The following is a 25,290-nucleotide window of genomic DNA, read 5'->3' as shown; positions in this document are numbered from 1 at the left end:
CTATAATTTAATTGGAGTTTGATTAGGATTCTATTAGAGTTGTTAGGATCATCTTATTACAAGTTCCAATTTTCCTTCTATAACAAGGTTTCTTGTGCATTCTCAAGCAAACTTCATGTAATATGATAATGGGGCCTCAAAAAGCCTTGCATTCTCTAAGTTCATGTACTTCTAAGTTCCCACATTCCCTTCATTCTTTTTTTCATGGCTAATGAGAAGGCTTCTTTGTCTCTTTTTCATATCTAAGCTATTTTATATAATAGATACAAAATTATAATCATAATATTTTGTATTAAGTATTCAATAATAATACATAATATCTAATATTAATTTTATAAAGAATGTTAAAATTTTTACTAAATTAGAATTACAAAATTTATGACAAGTTATTAAAATATCAATAATAAGAGAATTAAATTTAGAATTAAAAATAATCAAGTAATTAAATATAATAAAAATATAATAAATTTTAAAAAAATCACAAAAATATATTTATTTTACTATTATTTTCCAAAATTGGTAAAAAGATTATTTGTTAGGACATAAATATCAACTTAACTAATGAATTTGTGCAATTGTTTAAGCAATGCTAACCATAGATGTATACATTCATCTTCAATAATGTTGATCAGTGACAGCACTTTCAAATGACATCTATATGACATCTTAGTGTGCATGTTTGGATGAAGAAAATACATTGACAAAAAAAAAAACTTCGTCTTTTTACTTGTACATAATAAGATGAAGTTGACATGATCAACAAGTGAGATGATAAAACATGAATACATTAATTCTTAACCAACATGGAAACGGTCATGTAAAGAAGACAACCATAACATATTATAACTGTAGAAGTAGATGTAGACATCGGAGTGTATATGGAGGATGTACGGTAACTCTGAATTGCACTACGTGGTTGAACTAGACGCATATTCGGCATTGGGAGAAGGATCAACATCTTAGATGAGTGGCGGGTGGGTTCGAGCTCAAAATCGCATAGGAAAAGCAGTAAATGGTTTTTCAAAAACAAGTGTATGTTCATTGACTGTGATGCCGCCTTTAGCATCGTATTTGCATCAACAAACCATGGGAAAATGGGACAAAGTGTTACATCAGTCACACAACCTACTTCAACTTAGAGGAGTCAGCTATAATTTGTATTTTGAACGCAGTGCATTAAGCTTAGTCTCCTCATTCATAGAAAGTTCTTCAGTCGCCAATATATCTTCCCACAACTTCCGCATAACTGTCACGATTTAAATCGGTCGAGGTCAAATAAGAATCAAACAGTCCAACACTCTTGAGACATCATTCTGTTCAAGTCTAATAGCTATCAATAATAAAGTGTATGTGAAAGTATAAGAGAAACTATTCAAGAGAAAAAGTATCCATAGCTTCAACAAGAAAGAGTACTCAACCCATAAATGGGAACGCAAGTTCATAACTTGAAATTAGATGCAAGGTTGCAGTGTAAAAAACTACGTATGGTCATGACAGCTACGAAGTTCCTCTACATTCACCTTTTCGCAATAATTACAAACGAGAGAAGCTATAAAAAAAGGACCAATGCTTTAGACATATTCTGAGTAACACAACAAACAGCAGCAGACGTTGAGAAATAGCAACTAACCAGTTTTGTCCTTAGATGTGAGAAAGAGGATTGTCATGTCGAACCGACCGACTTTAACCAGATTTTCCAATATACGCAGCAGCAGCCCAGTGTGCTCACTGCATACATTATCATACGATGGATTCAAAGTCATAAAAAATTAAAGAAATTTTATAAGACCTCACCTTGAAGTTCGTGAAAACTACGCCTTGTTTCATACGGACACAATTGACATATGAGATTCAATTTTAGACTTAATCAGCAAAATACAAGATATAAAATGATATAAAAGATTGAATAACTTACGGTAGCAGTAAGGGCAAGCAACCCATGATGTCCATCAGCAACGGTGCTCCTAGTAAGTCTTTAAAGATTTTTGGCAATGAAGACGGCTCCATAATCTAAAAATTTCGACGCACTCATAAATATCAGAGTAAAGAATTAGTGAAAATTACCATATTAGAAAACCATCACAAGATCAATGCTCCGGGCCACACAATAACTTTAACATCAATGTTGATCACTGTTCAAAAAGATCAGAATATATACCTTCAGAAGGCGGGATTGAGACTGACGATCATTAGCAAAACATTTCCATGTTGACTCAAATTCATAGGAAGTCTTAGGTGCAACCATGTTCCTGGCCAGTCCCGCTCTAGCATTCATAGCTGCTCGTTCCACAGTGGCTTGTGACGGTGCTTTAACTTCGGCAGTCAACTTTCTGTCTACCTTGTCCTGAGCACAAGCAAGACACAGAAAAGATTTTCATAAAATATGTAAGTCACGTAGCAGAAACAGCAACTTTCATTTTGCGTCAAACGCCAATATGTAGCTGTAGCAGCATATAAGATGGCAAACGACACTCGCCGTAGAAAGAGAGAAAAACAAAACAATTTAAACATATATATATATATATATATATATATATATATATATATAGAATCCAATCGCACTGAAAATCGTTACAAAATGAAAGGATGAAAGGATTCAACTGCTTCGACGTTCCTTCTACCTTTGCCAGTTGCGCTGATAATGGAAATGGTACAGGGTCATCAACCGGACGAGAAGCATCCATCTTCTTAGAAGTAGCCACAGCCCAATCATCAGAGCTTCTCGGATTCACACTTGAAGCCCCCTGTGAACCAACAGATTCAGTCGGAGTCGCAGGAGATTTGATTGTAGAAGCCGCACGACTAGATGCAGATGATAAAGAATTTGCTACACCATTGTTCCCAGGATCCTTGCGATCGACAGGAACATTTCCTGAGATCAGAGATGAAGATGCAAAGCTGTTAAGGCTTGAAGTAGCTACAGGAATTATGTTTGAAGTAGCAGGAGATGCAGGTTTTCTTTCATCCAATCTTCTTGCTGCACTGGCTCCGCTTTCTGTGCCGCTCGGATGGAGCTTTGCAGAGTATGGATCGTTACGTTCTAAATACTTAGTGGTTGCTCGAGGTGAGATCTTTGATGATGGCAGCTCTGTGCTTTCAGACATACCAGGAGAAGTACCTGACAATTCTTCAACTAATATAGGGACTTTGTTTTGTGTAGGTTTTCCCTTAGATGCAAACTGCGTGGCAAGATATCGAAATTTAGTCAAATTGACGACACAAGGTATAAAAACCAATTGAATATGGTCGTACATCGACACCTATATTTTAAATATACAAGAAATAAATTGTAAAAATTGACCTTGCTATCTAACCAAATTCCTTCATAACGTACGATCAGTTCACTCGATGCTTAAATGTTAATCGAATTTGCACTGCCAAAGCTTCAAGTATTTCCATTAAACAAAAAATCTGCACTAAACAAAATACAGATTTCTGTACTGCGTTCTATTCCACTCTGACACTTATTAATTCACTCACGACGTTTTAAGTATCTTGGTTACCTATGAAATTTTCGGATTCAAAATCTTCATGAGCACATACCTTCTCATATAACCCTTTTGCTTCGTTGTACTGCTTCTTAAGCTCCTTATTTTCAGGCTCCAGCCGCAAAGCAAATTCGAAATCTGCAAACGTAAATCTTTTCATATCAAGGTCCATACCCTTTCCAGAAGCAATTTATTGTATTTTTCGATCTAGAAATGTTTCTGTCGACAAGAGGTCTCACCTTCCACAGCTGGGAAATATTTTTGAAGCTCTTTGCGAGCTGTGCCCCTGCGAGAGTAGGCTTTGGTGTAGCGATCATCCAAGGAAATAGCTTCCGTGCAGTCCGCTTCTGCGTCTGCGTATCTGGTGTAGAGATCCTTGTCAGGAAGCACAGTTTGAAATAATACAATTTAATGACCTCGTAAAGTTGCGTCCCTGCTTGAATAACTCATGCAGGTGCTATACAACTTAACACTGATATAAGCAGCCATGAACTTGATAGAACAGTTCTAAATAACAGAAGGTAAAAAAATCACTATACTGTGAAGTTCATGACAAGCACACAGTTCGACACTAGCACAGTTTCATACTATATCCTTGCACAAGACACTAACTCATTTTTGCTGCAGAGGATTTCATTTTAGAACAATCCCAACCTATTCCATACTATGGGTGAAACACAAATACACTCGGTTATGGAAATTTAGAACTGTCCTAACCAACTAATCTTCATTTTATGCGCGTGATATCAACAGCAACACTTAAGCTAAGGAGCATTTATCAATAGCTAAGGAGCATTTATCACCTTCTTATTTTGAGAAAAGCCATAGCTCGATTGGCGAATGTAACTGCGGTTGGTTCCAACGCAATGCTTCGAGAATAACATTCTATAGCTTTCACGTATTTTCTTTCCTTGAAATATTCGTTACCCTGAAATAGCATGAAAAAAAGTTGGAAACGACTAACAAGAAAAGAAAATTATTCGTGAATAGAATTATGAGGATAAGTTATACCTTGGAAGCAGATAATCGAGAGAAAAAGATACTATTTACCCACCAGGTCTTTCTCTGACATTGCATCCGGGACAGGTTGGTCCTCAAGCCCGTAAGAACTCGATAACGTCTCCAAAGTTCCAAGAGACGCTCGGCTTGAACCTCGACTTGGGGTGTAGATGCTACTTTCTGATACACTCAGATTGGACTTTGGAGGCTTCTCTTCTACTTTGGCCTTGGCATTGGATGGCTTAGTTTTGTTGAGTCCTGCCACCTTTTTAAGAGATGATTTTTTGGGTTGAGGCTCCTCATCCACCTCAGCCAATGCCGCGTCCTACTAAATAACAGGTGCAACAAAACAATGGTAATTATTGACTGACAGAAAAACGAGTCCTGCACTTAATATACTGGCTAATATTCAATATACGAAAAAAATTCACTTGACAGATGAAAATGGAAAAAAATGCAAAAAGTAACTAAAATTATTGAAGTTAATCCACAAAAAGCTGCAGTAATAGTTGAACACCACCATGTAAACAAAAGATCCATTGTGCACTTGTTTACAAATCTCTCAAACTCAAAAGATAACTAAAACGACCTGAGCATTAGAAATTCAATCAAAGTCAGGTTCATACTGCTAAGAACTACTCAGTACGTCACATAGTCCACAATCCGAGACAGATGTAACCGAAGGCAGCAAAAGTAAGAGGCAAATGTGTACCACGTCAAATTTGTCCCATTTATCTCTAAAATAGTCGTACGTATGACTTGCTGCTTTTCTAGGAATTTTCTTGTCTGCATCATAGTTTACGCTACCCTCGTCTAAAGAGCTCTGCTTTTGACCCCGCACAGAGGGAATTATCTGCAAACATTACGAAGCCATAAGAAAACACTAAGATAGTATCGCACTCGACAAGCACTTAAAGAAAACTTTTATTATAATTCATGAGAACAATTTGTCTCTTCTACCGTAAAACAATAAACTTCAATCAATTGTTTCACTAACCTTGCTTCCACTGTCAACAAGTTTTTTCTCCTTCTCCTTAACAACATGCTCCCACTGTGTAAGATCATGTAAAAAGTCTTGGAGCTCCTGGAGTTGAAAAATCAATCATACAACACAGTTTCATTCAACGAGGCTGTGGAATTGACGAAACACGACAACTCGTGATTGTTAGAATTAAAAGCTTGAATCATTGCAATTAAATCACGTTATAGAGTCGTGAAGGTAACTAATGTCGTTTACAAAATTACGAAAATTTCTAGCGAGACAAACTCCTAGCAAAGTCGCAGTGAGGTTTAAACTAAAAATGCTACTGTATCAATCTTCGGATCCTTCAGGTAGGCACCATTTCAAAGCTCTAAATCCCTGCCTTGGACTGCAGGGGCAATGAGCTTTCCTATCAAGTAACTAACTAAAAGTGAACAAAGCCCTAACTCGAGTAACTTCTGTTCAATACAAGAGATGATTTCTTTTCCAAGTTAAGCTTACGACTAGTATTTGGATATTGAAACTGATTATGAAAGTTTGAGCCATGCGGAAACAAGGGACCTAGGCTAAAACCGTGCGTTCAGGTTATTTAAAGCAAAACCCCTGTCTGGCATTTTCTTGACAATCACGGAGAGAGAATGATGAACTGAATTTTTAGGTTGGATGCGCATTATTGCAAGAGAGATCTAACTACAAGAGAAATATATCGATGAAGTCAGCATCAAATAAGATACTAATGAAATCCAAAAAAACAATCAAAGAGGAAAGAAAAATGACAAAGTCACGGCGACCTACAAGAGTTTAAATGTGCAGAACTCTCAATTAAAACGATACGATAATTCTCCTCATGTATCACAATTTGGCAACTACTCTTGCAACGGCACAGTGCCGTAACCACAAAACAGTCGACACAACCTAATCACAATTTCACAAAACCAGAGGGATAAGACTGAATCGAAAGAGTGACAATCAGCGTTCCTTGAACCCACGCCCGCTGGCTTTCCTCACAATCACTTCCTCAAGTTCACTATAAGTTCCACTAGATTTGCATACACGAATACACTCCAACAAAACCAAGCATCACAACCTGGCCTTCATGATTCCAATTGAAATCTCATCGCGAAAAGAAAAATAAGAAACACCCAATTCATCCAAGTTTCAAATCATATCACTACCTCTCCAACATGCCCAGCCAGAACCAACCCAGTTTTGCTAAACATCACAAGGAAAATTCACAGCAGACATCAACGAGAACACAAAACAATTGTGCTCAGTCCTCGTCCTCTGGGTCCTCAACCAACACAAATCAACCCTAACACATACCGTGCTGTTATCCCTGATCTGCTTCTGCACTTCGTAAGACATAGCTCCAGAATCCTTTGCAGCTCCTCAAAATCCTGTGAAATCCCGCAAATATACTCTACTCTTGGGCAGAATTACTTCTAAACATCCACATAGAACCCCAAAAACAGCTTCATAGCAGTCACAACGCTTCTACAATGTCAGAAAATCTACAATGCAGGCCGAATCTGCTCGAAGTTTCAAGCGTGCCTGCGTGAAAACGCATGAGAACTGGTCCAGTAACCGTCACTCGAAGTCGGCATATCGTCGAAGCGCCTATAACCGCGCACGGGGCAAGCTCATGACCGTCGACGAAGAAGAGAAGTGCCATCTATTCTTTGCTTCATGCCCTCGCCGCTGTCATCACTTCTAAGTCTTCTAGACACACCAGGAACGTGTGTAAAATTCACGCACATTATATGCCAGGGTTGAATTTGAGAACAACAAAGTGGACAGGATCTATTTCATTGAGTATGTGTGTGTTTAATGTGCTGAAAACAAACTGCGACGGTAAATTTCTTACCTGTTGTTTTAATGTCGTTACTGTCAATGACCCATGTTCATGTTCGGTTTCACTCACCTGCATTCGTCATGGTGACCTCTGGGGATGGCTGTAAGCTCTTGTTGCCGGAAGCGGGCATTGTAATCGTTGGCCTGGGCAGAGAATCAATGTCCTGTTGCTTCTCATCTTCAGTTTGATTCTGTGCCCTAGCTCCAGTATTTGCAATAGATAAAGTGACCCCTGGCTTCATCCAACGGCGGCTGAGCATTGATGTCGGTGTTCAGCCTGGATTTATCAAGGCTTTCCGACAAAATTCTCGTGCCCCAGTGATGGTCGGTGAAGAAAAATGGTGTTACGAACGTCCACGACACGATATTATGCATTGCATCGACATCTTGTAGCTACCATCCATGTCCCTTAGTCTTTTCATATACACAGGTAGTCGAGGTGAATGCTACCCTTGGGTGGTTACTCAGCAGGCAGCAGCATACTCAGCAGTCCTTTGACGCACCATATCAAGATGAATTTTTGTCCTTTTTGATCGAGGATAACTGCTCGTGCCTACTTTCACATCGGCATGCAGTCAACCTTTTTGTGAAACAAGTTGCTCAGATTTCGGTGCGTTTGACACAAGTCAGATAATTCAGATAATGTGCTGCAGTCGTGTAAAAATGATACACAGATGGTTGCGCAACTTTAATTTCCGCTTTGATATCAGTGGGAAGATTGAAGCCTACACTTGAAAGTTCAATTATTTTTCAGTTACATGATTGTATTGACTATCACAGCTTTGTAAAAGAAACTTCATTTTTTCAACTTTAGTGGCGGTGGTGTGATTTTAATTTATTGTTTATTTTAAATTGGTATAAAATAACTGTTATTTACATTTTATACGTATTAATTTTATTAATTAGTCATCTTTGGATTGGTATTTATACAAAAATTATGTAAATATACAAGGTGTATTTATTTTTCTGTAAAGTGGACCCAAAAATTCAATTAGAAATACTGTGAAGCGACAGACTATTTAAACTTCACATTGTGCTGAATGGGAAAAGTTTTTCTAACTGTATACGACATTAAAAATTCACGAAACTTTCAACCATTGCTATTGTACAACTATCCATTGAACTACATTCTATGGTAAGTTAGAGATTTTCAACATTAGTTTTTCACCAATCTTTAACAGTAGAACTTGATATTGCTTTGAAAATTCATGTTTACAGTTCCTCTCGTAGAACTTTTCCGTTCCAATGGAAAACTGTCTGCATCTTGGCTTTCTGCAACCACAGACAGATCGTGATTTGCTTGGATCTTCTTCATTACCCATATTTTGTACTTAATTTTTGAAAACCCTAAGTGAAGCTTTGAATCTTGTGACAGAAGAGAATGTATCTCAGTAGGGACAGACATTGGCCAAGCTTTGGTTGGCTTCAGGATGACCTCCTGGTCCTGGTGATTGTGAAGGAGTCTGAACGTGATTCTTCGAAACAGATTTAACCATGTTCTTTGCATGTGCAACATCAGGATTAGGAGTTTCCCAAATGTCCGAATCAGAGTTTTCTGCGTTGCTGATCTTAGTTTTCACACCCTCTTCGTGCAACTTCTCGTGGGCCCGTTCGATGTCTCCGTTGCTGCCCTTACAAAGAGAACGAAGCTAGACATCATCCTCATCGCCTGCTTCATCCTCTTTGCTCACTTGGTGCGCATAAGCGGATTTTGCGACTCCTCTGTGCCACTTCGCGCATTCATACTCCTCCTTGATGGGATCATACTGAACAGTTGTTTCAGATACTCCAGACAGTGTCGCATCAGCCACAGTAGGATCATCATACGACCCAGTCCACACCCAGAGACTTGGATCATCTTTGCTCACCGCCACAATATCAGACATGTCATGCAGAAACTCCGTGATGGGCTGCAGAGGTGCATGGCGTGGTTTGTCGTAACCGTGGCTAACAAGAGCGCTGGACATCGGCCACCCTGCAAAGTCTAAATACCAGCCGTCGAGCAGTTCAGGCCAAACGCCGCTGGTGTTCTTCGTAAGAGCCCAGAAGAGCATTTGTCTGAGACCCACCTTAGAGATCGACAGAATGCGCATGTTCTTCCGGCTCTGTACAAGCGTGATTTTCTGGTCGTCAGATGTAGAACGCACCTCGAAGTTCACGACGTCAGGCATCGCCTGCAGCATTGACCTCACAGAGTCGAATTCACCTAACTTAGGGAGCTGGCCAGTCCGTTGTTTGTAAACCGTGGAAAACTCCTGCACTGTAATCCCATTCTCCATGTACTCTGGGCATCCGAATATCATCCGAATTTCATGCTTCAGCCTGTGAGTTGAGCTGGCTTGCTTAGACGTGAGTTCCGAGATTGATTCTGGAGACGTTAGCAGGGATGCTGGGTTCCTCTCTACACCAGGTGCTTTCGATTCTTCACTACTGACGGTTTTAGGGAGTTGGATATTTGTTTCACTGCCACTTGATTCTGCAGCTGGGTTCTGGGGGTAGCCCGTGGCTGTTTGCAACTTTTCCCTGATTGCATCAACATCTGCAAATTCTTCGGACACATCGCAGTCAAGAAGGTCAAGCAACGGAAATTCAGCATCTCTTAACTTGATTATTAAAGCACCATCCTCTCGGCAGCCGAGACGGACGAAGTCTTCCAAGTCCTTTAGTAGTAGACGAAGCTCATAGCAATTAGAAAGCTGAAATTCCGCTGGGCTTTTGGATAAAGATTCTAGCGCTCTGCTCATGTCCTTCAAGTCGTAACCGTTGTTGGTAAGAATCTCATCGATTTTTGCAGAGAGCTCCTCTTGTAAACATTCCGTAAACTCTAATGGTTGGAGGCCCTCAGGATAGCGTGCCAATAAAATGACAAACACCGCAGATCTTAACCCAGTAATTATGGTGTTCAAGACACGACTATTCTCAGTGGTATTGATGGGAAAGACCCATTCAGGATTCCAACTATTTAAAAGTAAGATATCCTTCCATTCGCTAGCAAGCTCTTGAATTGAATCAAATCCAAGGGCTGGTAGATCAAGTTGAACCGCGAACATTTTCACGTAAGTAGACGGCAACTCCTCGACTTTGATTCCACCGCCGTCGTTCTGTAATGTCAGGAGCAATCTCAAACGCAGACGAACATTGCGAGCTACATCTTCCGCATGGTAAAGCGATTCACTCCTATATGGGCCACTGCTCTCAGCGGCACAGAGGACTCGAAGATCTGATAGCTCCTCAGGGGCCATTCCATTTGGCCCACATCTTGGACCTGCAGGACTTGTTATCAATTCTGCGGCAGCATCCACATCATCCCTCGGAGCTTGCAGGTTTTCCTTCTCAAGTAGCTCGGAGTAGCAACTGCCTGTGGGCCCTCTCTTATTGCGCTTAGTTTCATCGATTTTAGTCATACATTCGGGCACATCCGCAAAGCTTTTCACTAGTGAGGTCCGTCGAATAAGCAAGCCATCTGTTAGAGCAGGGTCCTCAGCTTCGTTACACAAATAAACTCGTATCATTTCTTTGCTTTCGTCCAGAAACGCGATGTCCGGCATATCCCGGAGCATGCATTCTACTGAGGCAGTGTGGTATCCATGATCCACCAGAACTTCTTTCAAGGGTTGTCCAATCAATTGATCGCATAGCCCTTCCACTGCATTGATGTATATTCCTCGGTGCACACTGAGGACATCGTACACGACTCTCCGTAATCCTGACCTGATACCACCCACAATGCGGTGGTTTTTTGGAGTATCCACCAGTTGCAGTTTCCCATCGTCTATTAGTAATGCCCTCTGCACTACGTGAGGCATTGATCTGCAGAGCCTCGCTGCCGTGCTGAAGCCCACAGTGTCAAAGGTTTTCTTAAACGTTTTCTGATAAATGCGAGAGAATGCAGATACAGTGCACCCAGCAACTTGGAAAGCAGGTGAGCTGAGGATCACTCTGACTTCATACTGTAGTCTTGCACGAAACTCTGGTGCACGTTCCAAGTATCTCATGCACTCGTCCTCCCACAGAGAATCGTAGCTACAGTCATCTGACATCTCAGTTTGGACTTTCAACTCCATCATATATGTCACAGTAGAACAACGCTCCTTTGCCTAAATACAAGAGAGCGAATTCTGTCTGCTAATTTCACAAAAAAGGATTCGAAACCTTTAGCCTGTTCATACAAAGATCCACATCTCGAATTGTTAAGAATGAAAAGTACACTTTGTAGTAGCACTCGAATCTGACCATGAAAATAGATGGACATTGTTGAGTTGTAATTGATCCTCAAACCGTTGGTAGCGAATTTTGGAGTACCTATCCTGTCAAGGCTTTCTCATGCGACACTTATCCATACCAGAACTGCATGACCAACTGCTTCCCAAGATTTTCTATCTCCAACTTTTATTTTATCTCTTCGCTGAGCAGAAATCGGACCTCATGATTTGAAGCCAGCATCGACTTGGTTGGCAACTTCGGTCTGGCCTTCACAATCGTGAGCCCTTTCTGATTCTAGTCGCGACCCTATACGAGACTTCCTGCTGCTCTTGCAATCCGGCTTCTTGCTCCGCGGACGGGCTAAAACTGAATGCGAGCTGCTCAATTTTCTGATCACTTGATTTGATCGGTATTCCTTTCCTTAATTAAATGCAGAATTTGCAACCTTAAGACCAATTTTAGATATTATCAGTGAAGTTTTTTTTATTGAGCCGTTTAGTATTAGAGTTAAGCGACTTTCTCCCTCAGCAGCATCAATGCCTGCTTCAATAGCATTTGGAAGTGCTTCACCGTCGCGGTTTAGATTCTGGCCAACATAAAGACCGTCAAGTTTCCTGCTTTCTCTATGAGCTTCAGTCCTGCTCATAGCATTCTACTCCGAGGCTACGGCAATCTCATGGTGCTCTTTGGTGAGGCAATGCCAGAGTCAATGACGCTATGCGGATTCCCCCTTACCCTCCCTTGGTCGCTCACATGTCTGCTTGCGCAGCACAGGAAATAAATGAAATTTAAGTAGTGGTGATCGACATGATTCACGAATGCACCACCATTTACGTTACGAGACGCACTGCAACGGGCCTAGCGGTGAAATTGAGGAGGAATTAGCATCATGTGCACGCTTCACGTGAGGAATCGATTTAGACAACAACCCTTCAAAGCTCCTTTAGTCCACCCCTTCATCAAAGGAAAACCTGCTACCTCAATCACCAGGGCAACGGCTGATCAAATCTCCAAGCTGAGAAACTGATCAGCTGATTGTCCGGTGTAGAGGCTGATCAAATCTCCGGCAGCTCACCCAGCCGATGGGCTTACGACAATCGAATGCAAAGATTCAACCGATTTGCAGTTTCAGTAACAGTTATATCACCTCTTCACTATGACTTCGGCCTCTCCGTTTGGGTTTACAACTGGTGAAATGGGAACGACTGAAAGAGAAAAGCAGGTAAGCAAGTGATATCTATATTAATTGTTCGGCTGATGTTGAGATTTTGCAAGGTGTTCCAGCTTCATGTAAACGTTTTTGATGAATTACAACCATTCTTTGCAGCAGTTTTGACATAATACTATCTGGTGAAGAGGATGGTAAGTATACAGGTTAAAGGCAAAATGTAATTTTTTTTGTTGAATCATGGAAGCAAAGAAAAATCTTCTTATGGGTAATAATTAGCCATTGCATGGTTTACAAGAGGAAAGCAGAAAATGAATTTTCTAGGAATTTTTTAAAAATCTTTTTTGGTCTTGATTACCTTCAGGCTGTTGTATAAACCCTTTCTCGCTTTCCACCCACTATGGTGAAATGACGACGTCAGGACATTTGCTTGATTTAAAGGCCGGTATGGTGCACATAAATTCCCTCCCCTACAATACTCCTGCCCCATCCTACACCTACCAATATTCCATCTGATGATGCTTGAATCTGCAACATTATTTGTCACTATTATTATACAATGAAACACTAATAATAACCCTAAATTCGCAATAGTTTTTGCACTGCTTTAAGACAGAAGAAACTCATTGTTTAACATATCATTTGATTTTCAGTCAGTTTCTTCTTTCTGATGCATTTCTCATGCAATTAGGCATTGTTTCCAGTCCCAGCCTACAAATCATACAGAGGCATTAATGTCTGATCAGATAACTGTATGATTTCTAAAGAATGTTCATCTCAAGCACATGAAGATGGTCATAAATTATCTCTTCCTGCAATTTTCAGAGCACCCTCGTTTTAAATGCAACATAGTAATTCCTGCAGAGTTGGTGTTCCATCTGACCAGAAAGGAGCTCGCTCCAGCCATTTGCTTACATCTGTCTATGTGACAGCACTTGCATGTCCTTTCTGTCTTAATCGTAGAAGGTTTGGACATGGTTATGCTGTCATTGCATAGTGCAGACTGCGGATAACTGCTAACGAGCTTCAGTGCTCTTCTGGGTGTTAAACATCTCATGATCCTACGTAAATATTCGTTTTGTTGTCCATTCCACTTTTCAGTTTCACAAAGAAGAAGTGGCTATCTAAATACTTGGCGTTGGAATTGGTGCGAAGTGCCTGTAACTAGTAGCAACAGTTTGCTAAGAAATCGCATTTAATAGATGCAGTGGAAGTCTGCCAAGTAGGACGTTGATGACTGACCATGGTGAAAGAACACAAGATTTCAATTCTCAAATACTGCGAGCAGTTGCGCAGGGGAAGTGTTGGAGTATCAGAAAAGAATGTGACAATGACCATGCGAGTGCCGACGTGTTGGGTGATCTGCCGGTGGTTGAAAACGGCGTCGTTCATGGTGATACATTCTCCTGAACCGAGCTATCATTGTTTGGAAGGTCCACCAGTGGAGCTTGTGCTGTTTCAAAAGACATCACGGAAGTGTTGCATTTCAATATTCCTTACGGATGAATTGCGGACTTGATCCTTGGTGGTTTCTTCGCATCTTACATTCGCGGTGACTTTCTTGGACGTAGAGGTGAGGCAAGGTACGAGACAGTGGATGAAGTTTGTTGCGTTCCAGAAGATGATTGCTCTGAGCCTCTTCGTGATAGCTTCGCACACGATTGCTCAGTGGGCATCTTTGTTGCTTGATTTTCAGTGCACTTGGAGTTGTTTAACGTCAGTCGGTGCTTGACAGTGAGTGTGTGCCATTCAGCAATGGATCATGTTTACTATAAAAACTCCTGCATCTACGCATTTTGAGAGGAACTAGAGCAGCAGCAGCAGCAGCAAGGCTTAATCTGCTCAACCTATTGCTGCAAACCATTGTTTGCCTGCGTCAAATTTGTATTCGTTAAATTTCTCGTTATCCAAGGGAAAGCTAAGGTACGATACTTCGTGCGAGTCTTTAGTTTACACAATAACAGCAAATTATTCAACAGGATTCGAAACAGGATGTATACGTTGAGGAATCCAATGGAGAGCACACCTTAACACGAACGAGACGCGAAAGGTTCCTTCCCGAATATTCTCGAGACCACGCAATCGAATAATGTAGTGCATCGCGTGTACTTTACACCTTGTACCCAACAAACGATCTGAACCGAGGCAACAACCTGGTGGACACGTCTCCCATGAAACTCTGTTAGTGCACTTGCGAGATGCAGGGAAAGTCTACAGAAGCACTTCTTTGGATATTCACAACTTTTTGAAAGCAGCATCATGGTGATCTCATCTACTCGCGCAGTGCCCATTTGTCCACATCATGAGCCACGTACCAGCACAAAGACTCCAAGCACATCCGCGGCGTAAAACATTCCCCTCAACCACCGCACCTACTCGCATCAATGTTATTCTACAAACAGTGCACTTCCCACATACACGTTTGTCGTTCTCAGCACCCCTTTGCAGCACTTGGATTTACAGACATAACCACGGCTGCCAATACGAGAGTGCACCTTCATTCAACCCACCTCTCTACCAGACAATCCAACGCGCAAACCAGCCACCCCGAGCCTGGTGCACTCAATCAACCATGTTGAAACGTGACTGTGCGCACTGGTCACCACTCAAAATGCATCATTCCAATCCTGACAACCCCATGACAATCGTCACCACGGCTTAGTAGGCACACGACACTAAGTTAAGTGCTCATGGGAATCGGTGGGCACTGTTCTAGTTAAGGAATTAGGGCATGCAGCTGAGACAGCGTGGGTGCAGCGGCGAACTCAAAGACGTTTATGTTGCCGCCGTGAATTATTTCCAAGCATGTATGTGAGTGTGAAATAATATATATATATATATATATATATACATATGTAGGATTGTCTACTTTCAATTGTGGATGATAAATTCCTAAACCAGATTGTTATTTTTGCATTCTTTTCTTCTTCAAGTATGAATGTGTGTTTATATATTTGTATATTTGGAATAATTCATGGTTACCTTCATTTTATAGTGCATCATATTTTTTAAGCAGAATTGTGTATTGTGCACTTTTTACATGATTGACTAATATATTGTCAAATTCATTTTTTTTAATTATTGTTGTATAAAATATGATATGAACTTAATATACTACATAATTTGTATTTACTACATGGTGGTAATGTATAGGAGGCATTTTTTTTAAAAGTCATAGATGTTTTGTGTAAAGCAAAAGTAATCTCACAATTTGTTTCATAAATTTTTGTAGAATCAATAGACTTTTTTGAGATTGTTTTGTTACTTTAAGTTCTTATTTAATAGATTAATTTTAGTAGATTGGTATGTTTTATTTATTTTTTTCTTAGTCTTTCTTTATTTTAATAATGTTTGTAGTAACAAAAGATATATTTATGTTACTCTAGCTTTAGAGGTTGCAAGTAAGTACAAGACAAAACTTAACAATAATCATAACCAACAACACACACAAATCTATAAACAAGCTATTTATTACCAAAATTTGGAATTTAGTCAAATATTATTGTAACTCAAGGTTGTATTGTTTGATAATAATATACTCCATTCTGCTAAGTCTCAACCACTATTATGGTACTAAGTCAATTTTTTAATACTCAACCTCCTTAGCCCATACTCAAGAGGTCCTTTGCATTTTGTAGTGGTATTGGAATTGTTACTATTATCTTTTTACTTGTTGCTCTCACCTTGTGATGTTTAATTACTTTGATAAGTGTCCAATTGCTTTGACGGGTGTCACAAATACATCATACAAGAGACCAAACAAGAAGTTGAATGAAAAAATTTCAATAAGAAAGCTAACAAGAACTTGATTAAACCAAATGAGTAGAAGATCAATACTAAGAGAGACAAGCTAGAGCTCCAAGAAATGTATTGTCAAGACTAAAGATCCCCTCAACCTCAACTCCTATATATATTAGGTATTAAGAAGCTTCTCAAGAAGTTTTTATGTTGCTTGTAGATGAAGCAATCTTAGAAAGCTCCTCAAAAAGTTTTTATGTTGCTTGAAGATGAAGCAACCCTAAGAAGCTTCTCAAATAACTTTCTTAATCATCATAAATGTTTTTAGAATCTAATAAAATATTCTAAGAATATTTCTAAAATCTTTTTGTTAGATGTTTGTAACATCACTTCTCTAATTCCGAGTTTCAGGAGGAGCAACGATTTCATATTTGCTTTCTTTGTTATATACAATATTTTAGTAGTAGCTTCATAAAAAAGTTATCTTAAAATAGGTTTATGTTTTTGAGAATAGCATCAATGAAATTCCTATATCTTTTGTGGCACATTAATTAGATATTTTGCTAATTTTCACATATGTTCATTCATATTATAGCTGCTGTAATAAATAAAATACTTCAACTTACTTCTTTTTTGTCAAAAATCAAGGATCTTTTTTACCTCATATTTTACATGATTATATATTTTAATGTATGGTAGTGATGGTTGTTTTCTTCTCGAAATAGTAGTTCATAAAGACAATGTCAAGAATTCTTCAATCTTGAATAAATGTCACACAAGAGGACAAAGTCCTTCACAATTTTTTACATTTGACGCCACCAAAAATCTTAAGACATAAGCTCTAACGTTTTATTAAACCTAAAATGTCTTGCAACTAAAAAATCATAATAAGTTTGAAGAATAAAAAGTTACATTATTCCTTCTAAAATATGTAAAAAATCTTCAAAATATAAAAGATCTTTCATGAATTTGAAATTTTTGTTATCAAGGCACTACTTCATATTATAAACTAATGAATCTTTAGCAGATGCTCTACAAATTTGTTCAAGAAAACTTCAATCAACAGATGTAATGATAAAAGTAGCACAAAAATAAAATTATTTTGGCTTCAAGAAAGTAATATATTATTAATTAAATATTAATTTTTTTAGCCTTTAGAGTAAGATATATTTTTTTTTAATAAAGCATTTGATAGTCTTTGTATCAAAGATATGAAGCTCAAAGAAAGAAATCTTCAATATACTCTTATGTCACTCAAAAGAACTAGAAAGTCACTCAAAGTTGATATAGTATTAAAATAGAATGGCTATTACTAAAAACAAAAAGACTAGAAAGTCTTCAATAAGAGTGAAGAAGAGTTCACTCTTGCCTCTATATATACTCTTAACTAGGAGCTACATGGCAATATCCTATAGAATGACCAAAATATGTTGACTTTAAAAGACATATATTTTAACTTGCAAGGCAAATTTTCTATATGTATGCTACATAGTTAGCTTGTTCCGTAAGCTACCATCATATGATTAAGTTGTTGACCAAGTTTCTATCCTACTAATCAAGTACAAACACATGTAAAGTCAAAATAACATCCATGAAGCTTCTAAAAAACTTTTCTAGAAAATATTAAGATATCATCAAAATAGCAAACAACAAACTTTTCTAAGAATTTTTAAAAGAACATCATTCATCAAATATTGGAATATAACTAAAATATTTATCAATCCAAAAGGTGTGACATTATATTCAAAATATCCATACTTTGTTTGAAATGTTGTCTTTTATTCATTTTTTTTTTATTTTTTTTAATTCCTATCAAATTGTATGCTCCACAAAGATCTATTTTGATATAGATTTTGGCTTGATTGAGTTGCTTTAAAAGTCCTAATATCAATATTAATGGATAATGATTTTTCACCATTATTTTGTTGATGCTATAGATAATTTTATGGAATTTATTTATAATACCATTATATCACCATTATTTTGTTGATAATCAATACACATTTGCAAAGATTCATATTTTTTCTTCACAAAAAATATTGGTGCACTTACTAGAGATTTGAAATGCCAAATAAAATTCTTTGCAAGATTTTTGTTTATATAATCCTTCAATGCCAAAAGCTTATTCTATGATATATTGTAAATTGTGCCAAATGGTGGTTGAATCCCTTTTTGAAGATCAATAGCACAATCATACGATTAATGCTATGAGAGTATATCAACATTTTTCTTTTCAAAGATACCCTGAAACTTCTTATATTGCTTTGAGATAGCTACTAGCAAGCTTGTTTCTTCATGAGCTAGAGTTACACAAATAAAAAATGACATTTCTTTCTAAGCCAACTTCACCAAAGCCCTTGCTCCAAGGAATAAGGATTTTGTTGCTGATAACTTCTTGATAGATTTTGCCTGAAGGAATTTTAATACGAAATCTAAACTTATAAAACTTCCAATCTATGGATGGATTATATCTTTTTAATTACAATAGTCCTAGAATGATAGGATTGGATGAAATTCTAATAATATTGAATATTGTTTTACTAATTTGGCCCTCAAAGATATTTCTAGCAATATACATATAAATACATTTAAAATTATGCATATAAATACATTTAAAATTTCTTCCTTCTCTATATTTTTTTATTTTTTTATTAAATAAAAAAAATAAAAAATAAAAAACTACATATTATTGATTTAAATAATTTCTATTATATTTTTAGATATATCTTTTGAGCCATTATAAATTTAAAATTAAATATCTAAAATGATACAATCTTTGAATATATGCCATTGGATTCTTTAATTATTCTATTTTAATTTAAGAATGATTGTGAGGTCTTAAAAAAATATAGATGTGTACTTATAGTCTTTAATGATCTAATTAGAATGCATAAAATATAATATTTGGATGTAAGAAGGTAAAATCAAAAATAAAGTTAATTAAATTTTGATTCTATAAGAATAATTATTATATAAGTTTATATTAAATATTTTTTCTAAAACTATGAAGAAATTGGTAAAATACTAAAACTATTAATTTTATACATTTATAAAGTATAATGAAGAAGGAATCATTTTTTGTTTTAGTATTCAATCTCTTAAAATTATTATTATTCTTTTAATAATAAAATTCATCCATATATTTATCATCTAATAGATAATTGTTTTACTTATTTATTTTAAAATATAATATTTTAAAATATAATATTTTAAAATCATAAGATAATTTGTGCCAATAAATTTGATTACAATAAATCTATTTAACACTCGAATCATATTTTTAATGTTGATATACTTGCCATGTTGTAATTCTATGGACAATTTTATGGAATTTGTTTATAATACCATTGCATTCTTTTTTTACAAACTATTACTTAAATTATTTGAAGGCAATGAATGCATCTTCACTTGTAATTCACACACTAAAATCCTAATCCATCTATAAATTAGAGTCCAATCCCTAACTTCAATAAATATATGTATATATATATATATATATATATATATATACCTTATCAAATTCAAACATTATCTAAGATTTACAAGTTTAGTGATACATGGGCAACAACTCAATTTCTTTTCATACAAACTATAATTAAACCTATATAAATTCAGTTAAAACTTTTGTACAATGAAGTCTTTGGTTGAGACATTCTAACATTTAAGAGACATTAAAAAGGGGAATGTTAAATAGACCCAAGTTTTTACTGAATTGACCCACCCAGCCTAACCATCATGAAAAACGCACCATTGTGTTCATCCAACCCACACTTCCACATCCCTTGTGACGACGCTGTGGACGGCGTCGTCTGCTGCGCCGGCCTCTCGCGCTTGGCTTTCACCATGAGAATCACTTTCCCTTTGATTGTTCCACAGTACCAGGTCTATTCCTCAGGTGCTTGCTTTCTCGCTTTGTGTGGTTAGTTGCTCACTCTTTTGCTTGATCCCTGTAGCAAGGCTGATGCGCCTGGCTTCTTTCCTCTAGTGGATAGCGAGCACCCACGTCTACCTTTTTCTTCTTCTTCTGTGCAGTAAGCACCGATTTATGGATCCCTAGTTGGCACAGGGTTGAAGTTTGAAATGCCTGCAAATCCATTTTAGGGAGGTCGTTGGTTGCGGGGTTCGCCTCGTTGGTCGCTGCGGTGGTTGTACTTGCGCTTTCGAATCCTTCTGTGGAGGTTGAGGTTGGTGATGTTGTGGCTGGGGAGACTTATTCTTGTTGTGTTGCAGTAGCCCTTTCATGTCGGGGGCCGTGAGATTGCTTAGGTTTGGGTGATTGGGAGTCGAGTTTGTTTCTGGCGTCCGTGGATTTAGTGTGCGGGAGCTGCTGTAGAAGTTTGCGAGGTGGGTTTTTGGTTTGTGTGGCATGAGGGTGCAGAAGAGAAACTGGGGAGTGAAGAGGAGGATTTATGTTTTGAGGTTTTGAGGCGGCGAGGGGAGATGACCACTACCACAGGTATGGCGTTGTCGTTCATGCCGCCATTTTTTAGCATTTTCGAGGTTTGGGCGTGTTTGCTTCTAGTGGGGACGGTGGCGTTCTTCGTGTGGAGGCAGCAAGGAGCGAAACCTGTGAAGCCCGTGGTGGTGGTGGCGAAGCCCGTGGCGCCGATTGAGGATGAAGTGGAAGAAAACAGCTCTGTGAAGCGAGTGACGGTTTTCTTCGGGACGCAGACGGGTACAGCGGAGGGCTTCGCTAAGGCGATTGTGGAAGAGGCTAAGTCGCGGTACGAGGGCTCTGCCGTGTTCAAGGTTTTGGATCTCGATGATTACGCCGCGGATGATGAGCAGTATGCGGCGAGGTTGAAGAAGGAGAAATTTGCGTTGTTCATGGTGGCGACTTATGGGGATGGCGAACCTACTGATAACGCGGCGCGGTTTTACCATTGGTTTATTGAAAACGGAGAGGAGTTGGAGCTACATTTGAGCGAGTTGAGGTTTGGAGTGTTCGGTCTGGGTAACCGGCAGTACGAGCACTTCAACAAAGTGGCTAAAAAAATCGATACTGCATTCGCGAAGCATGGTGCGAAGCGGATTGTGGAAGTCGGTCTCGGCGACGACGATCAATCCATTGAGGATGACTTTGCCGCATGGAAGGAAAAGCTCTGGCCGGAACTTGATGTTCTGTTAAAAGACCCCGAGGACTCACAAGCCACTACCCCGAAGACTGCTTATCTTGCTGCTGTTGCGGAGTATCGCACAGTGATTTACGAACCTGGAACGAAGCTTCATGTGGAAGAGTACTCTGGTAAGAAAATTGGACAAGCCGCTTACGATGCTGTTCATCCGTGCAAGGCGGAGGTGGCGTTTGTGAAGGAGCTTCATAGCCCTGAATCAGGCAGGTCTTGCACTCACTTAGAGTTTGACATCGCTAATACGGGACTGTCCTACGAAACTGGTGATCATGTCGGAGTCTATGTGGAGAATAGTCGGGATGATGTGGAGGAAGCCGCCAAGTACTTGGGAATGCCTCTTGATACAATTTTCTCGCTTCATGTGGACGCTGAAGAGGGGCAGCTACTGGCTGGATCTCTTCCCCCGCCATTTCCAGGTCCATTGTTGCTGGAGACAGCTTTGCGTCGTTACACTGATTTGCTCAACCCTCCGAGGAAAGCCGTGTTGATGGCATTGGCGGCTTTTGCATCTGACCCGGAAGAAGCTGAAAGATTGACATATCTAGCTTCTCTGAAGGGTAAGGAAGAGTACTCCAAGTGGGTAGTGCAGAGCCAGCGGAGCTTGATCGAGGTATTGGCCGCCTTTTCCTCCGTTAAGTTGCCACTTGGTGTCTTCTTCGCGAGTGTTGCGCCTCGTTTGCAGCCACGATTTTACTCAATCTCGTCATCCCCCAAATTGTCCCCTTCCAGAATTCACGTCACTTGTGCGCTCGTCCATGGCCCTAGCCCCACGGGACGCATCCACCGTGGTGTTTGTTCCACCTGGATGAAAAATGCACAGTCTAATGAAGCTTGTAGCGCGGATGGCTGCAGCTGGGCTCCCATTTTTGTGCGCCAATCCAATTTCAGGTTACCCGCAGACTCCTCTACTCCAGTTGTAATGGTAGGCCCTGGAACTGGCTTGGCACCATTCAGGGGGTTCTTACAAGAGAGAGCTGCTCTTCAGGAATCAGGGTCAATGCTTGGGCCGGCGAAGCTCTTCTTTGGATGCCGATCACGTACTCAAGATTTTATTTACGAGGACGAGCTCAAAAGTTATGTTGAGAAAGGAGTGATGGAACTCACAGTAGCATTCTCCAGGGAGGGTTCCAAGAAGGAGTATGTCCAGGACAAAATGCTTGAGCAAGCAGGAGAAGTGTGGAGTTTGATTAAGGGTGGTGGGTACTTGTACGTCTGTGGTGACGCGAAGGGGATGGCGAGAGATGTGCACAGGATGCTGCACACTATTGTTCAGCAGGAGGAGGGCGCAGAGGGCTCGAAGGCTGAGGCAATTGTGAAGCAACTCCAGGTGGACGGGCGGTATCTGCGCGATGTCTGGTAGCCTTCCCTTTCGGTACGAGTACTGCTTACCATATCTAGATCATATGTAGCCGTAGATCAGGGAATAGTGGCACAGATTGATCCAATTCCTTGGATTGGATCAATGCAGAGATACTTAATCAATGCACACATTGTGCGATGCAGGATGGAATTAAGATGCTTTTCAGCTGTAAGGTATCAGTGTAGTGAATAGTTATCGTAGTGGTGGTTAAATCAACGCAGTTGAGTTTCTTAGGAGTGTACAGTGTCTCGCATAGCTTTGAAAGGACACGGCGCCTTCTTCTTGTAACTGGGATCGAATTTCATGTCCCGTCCTCTGAATTCTTTAAGGAACTTGCTAGTCTCGATGCACATTGTTTTCAGACGGTGTTGTGAGTGAATTTCAGTACCCACGGGTTATTGTAGTTCGATCGGATGAAATTAATGGATTCCACCAGAAAAAGTGTTTTCTTCGTTACTGTCCAGGCGATTTGACTGACTATTGTGGTCGTTGTTTTTAGTCAGATTTATGCTGTTAAAGATGTTCTGCCTCAAAACCTCAAGTGGGTGGTTTGTGCACGTGCTGCTGATTTCGATCCAATGACTAGGACTTGTCTTCTAGAAGCGCCGTGTGTAGAAAACGACAAGTACTTACCAGTTTGTGAGTATTGGGAAGCAAGGATACGAATCCTCTACTAAAGAGTGATTTTATTTAACCATTAGCTTGGGATTCTAGTCAGCGCAAGTCTATTTAAGTACTTTTGTTCTTGATTGCTGAAGGTAAATACTTATCAATTCTGTTCTCAAACTTACTGTAGAGATTCTGACCGCGCCAGCTTTGGAACTTCTTGTCTGAAATGTTATCTGGCATCGAATTCCCAATGTTTTGTCTTTCGGATAAGCATATCGGAGGTCTTTCACTGAGCTTCCTTAGTGACAGTTACGATATCCACAAAGATGCTGGAATTTAGCAGTGAAGTTGGAATTGTCTGTATTTTGAAGCACCCTCTGACCTTACTTAATCCGTCCGTCCTCCATGAGTGTCTACGGATGTCCCTAGGCTAACTGACGGGTGATCAATTGTTGGGAGTCCCATAAGTATTGGTAGGAAGGGTGCAGGGTTTTGGATTTGAAAAGGGAACCCCAGAATTATTTTTTGAGCAATTCGATAGGATTAAGGGTTAAGGGCTAATTAAATGTTTTGGTGCAAGGAGTCATGTGGATTTTTTGTTCATCTGGTACAAGGTACCAATTGGATATTTATTACGCTGCGGCCCTCATTTTGGTTTTGTAGAGTTGATGTGAAGATAAGTAGCCAGGGCTGGGCGATACAATGTTTAATCAGAGCCCTCTGTGAGTCACTTCCTGATTAAAGAATATTATTTTCCAAGTTGCAGCCCACTCTTGTGAACTGATTTGTAGTAGATTCCTTTTCTGAGGATGACAGGACTCTGTTAGTGCAAACTCAATGGAGGGATTCGTATCGAGAACTAGTTTGGAGCTGGATTGCCAAGATCTGATCTCATCCATTCCAACAGCCCACTTTCTATAGAAGTGGCTGAATTGACCTATCAGGCGCTGTTTCTGGATATGCTATGACCCTTAAATTAATGATTCTGAACCCCAGCTCCATTGCACACCCTCCTCATTGGGACTCTTTTTGGTCTGCCCTCACCTGCCAATTGGGCAATCTGGGCCTCCTTTTCTGTTCATCTCTTTTCTGCGGTTTCTTTTGTTTTATTTGTCTATTTTCTAGTGTGGTTGCTTTCCTTGTTTTTACTAATGAGCTCCTGGTACTTGAGCTTGTAATGTTTGTGGAGAATGCATTGGTGAAGCTAGAATTAGGGTCTTGTTTGTATTACAGGTTATTACGAATGGTGTCCATTCAAAACTACATTCATAAATACTTAGAATATAATACAAGCACATGTTTAGAGGGTTGCACCTTTGTGGTTGCTTCAAATTGCTAATGCATATCCACCAACATGTAACCACACATATTGTGCAATTTAGAGTAGAAAGTACTTGTTTAAAGTTGCTTAATTGCAGCAAAATATGTTCACTAGTGTGGTGCATGAAAATTGACTTTTATATCTTAATCTATTATATATCAAGGTTAAACATATACAAACTACACAAATTGCAACAATATAATATGTGAGTGTGTTTTTTACTCGTACCAACATAGGCTCAATGTTGTGTCTTGAACTTCTTTCTCAACATCACAACTATCATATTTATATATGATTAATACTAGCACAATTTTATCACTTATCATTAACATATTGGTAATTAGTTACATGTTTTTTTAATTTAGATTGGTTTATATTTGATCTATTCTTTTTTTAATCATTTCAAATCTCTCAATTTCAAGGTATCAATTAGTTTTGA

General features: G+C 39.1%; 4 protein-coding genes and 1 long non-coding RNA gene across 17 annotated transcripts; 2 read left to right on the top strand and 3 right to left on the bottom strand.

Moving 5' to 3' along the window:
- Window positions 1-1,013: 1,013 nt before the first annotated feature.
- LOC112277038 (uncharacterized) lies at window positions 1,014-8,099 on the bottom strand. Its single transcript, XM_024509001.3, has 13 exons — window positions 7,391-8,099; window positions 6,793-7,185; window positions 5,485-5,571; window positions 5,200-5,340; window positions 4,543-4,812; window positions 4,292-4,416; window positions 3,728-3,849; window positions 3,544-3,626; window positions 2,622-3,179; window positions 2,159-2,344; window positions 1,916-2,010; window positions 1,631-1,728; window positions 1,014-1,246 (listed from the first exon to the last, which is right to left on the bottom strand). Exons 2-13 carry the CDS (start codon window positions 6,832-6,834, stop codon window positions 1,149-1,151), a joined length of 1,905 nt encoding a protein of 634 aa, XP_024364769.1. The 5' UTR covers window positions 6,835-7,185; window positions 7,391-8,099; the 3' UTR covers window positions 1,014-1,148.
- A 110-nt stretch (window positions 8,100-8,209) lies between these two features.
- Window positions 8,210-12,317, bottom strand: LOC112277036 (uncharacterized). The gene is made up of 2 exons (XM_024508996.3): window positions 11,743-12,317; window positions 8,210-11,479 (listed from the first exon to the last, which is right to left on the bottom strand). Exon 2 carries the CDS (start codon window positions 11,385-11,387, stop codon window positions 8,970-8,972), a length of 2,418 nt encoding a protein of 805 aa, XP_024364764.1. The 5' UTR covers window positions 11,388-11,479; window positions 11,743-12,317; the 3' UTR covers window positions 8,210-8,969.
- Window positions 12,318-12,445: 128 nt separating this feature from the next.
- LOC149986438 (uncharacterized) lies at window positions 12,446-14,631 on the top strand. 10 transcript variants are annotated; one of them, XR_016500683.1, is made up of 4 exons: window positions 12,446-12,745; window positions 12,854-12,885; window positions 13,056-13,136; window positions 13,980-14,631. It is a non-coding gene; the product is annotated as an uncharacterized LOC149986438 (long non-coding RNA). The 10 variants fall into 10 exon arrangements; XR_016500678.1 differs by having other exon boundaries at window positions 13,793-14,631; XR_016500684.1 differs by having other exon boundaries at window positions 12,851-12,885.
- Window positions 13,282-15,390, bottom strand: LOC141044889 (uncharacterized). The gene is made up of 3 exons (XM_073530981.2): window positions 15,007-15,390; window positions 14,718-14,844; window positions 13,282-14,562 (listed from the first exon to the last, which is right to left on the bottom strand). Exons 1-3 carry the CDS (start codon window positions 15,071-15,073, stop codon window positions 14,409-14,411), a joined length of 348 nt encoding a protein of 115 aa, XP_073387082.1. The 5' UTR covers window positions 15,074-15,390; the 3' UTR covers window positions 13,282-14,408.
- A 4,895-nt stretch (window positions 15,391-20,285) lies between these two features.
- On the top strand, window positions 20,286-24,847 carry LOC112277037 (NADPH--cytochrome P450 reductase). 4 transcript variants are annotated; one of them, XM_024508997.3, is made up of 2 exons: window positions 20,286-22,933; window positions 24,347-24,847. In XM_024508997.3, exon 1 carries the CDS (start codon window positions 20,870-20,872, stop codon window positions 22,919-22,921), a length of 2,052 nt encoding a protein of 683 aa, XP_024364765.1. In that variant the 5' UTR covers window positions 20,286-20,869; the 3' UTR covers window positions 22,922-22,933; window positions 24,347-24,847. The 4 variants fall into 4 exon arrangements, with proteins under 4 accessions (XP_024364765.1, XP_024364768.1, XP_024364766.1 ...); XM_024509000.3 differs by having other exon boundaries at window positions 24,325-24,847; XM_024508998.3 differs by lacking the exon at window positions 24,347-24,847 and adding an exon at window positions 23,425-23,707.
- Window positions 24,848-25,290: the final 443 nt, after the last annotated feature.

The sequence above is a fragment of the Physcomitrium patens genome, chromosome 24 (assembly GCF_059467195.1).
Source record: "Physcomitrium patens ecotype Gransden chromosome 24, ASM5946719v1, whole genome shotgun sequence".
In the NCBI taxonomy this organism is placed as follows: Eukaryota; Viridiplantae; Streptophyta; class Bryopsida; order Funariales; family Funariaceae; genus Physcomitrium; species Physcomitrium patens.
The sequence above is the reverse complement of the archived record's forward strand: the minus strand, read 5'-3'. Positions and strand labels throughout refer to the sequence as shown.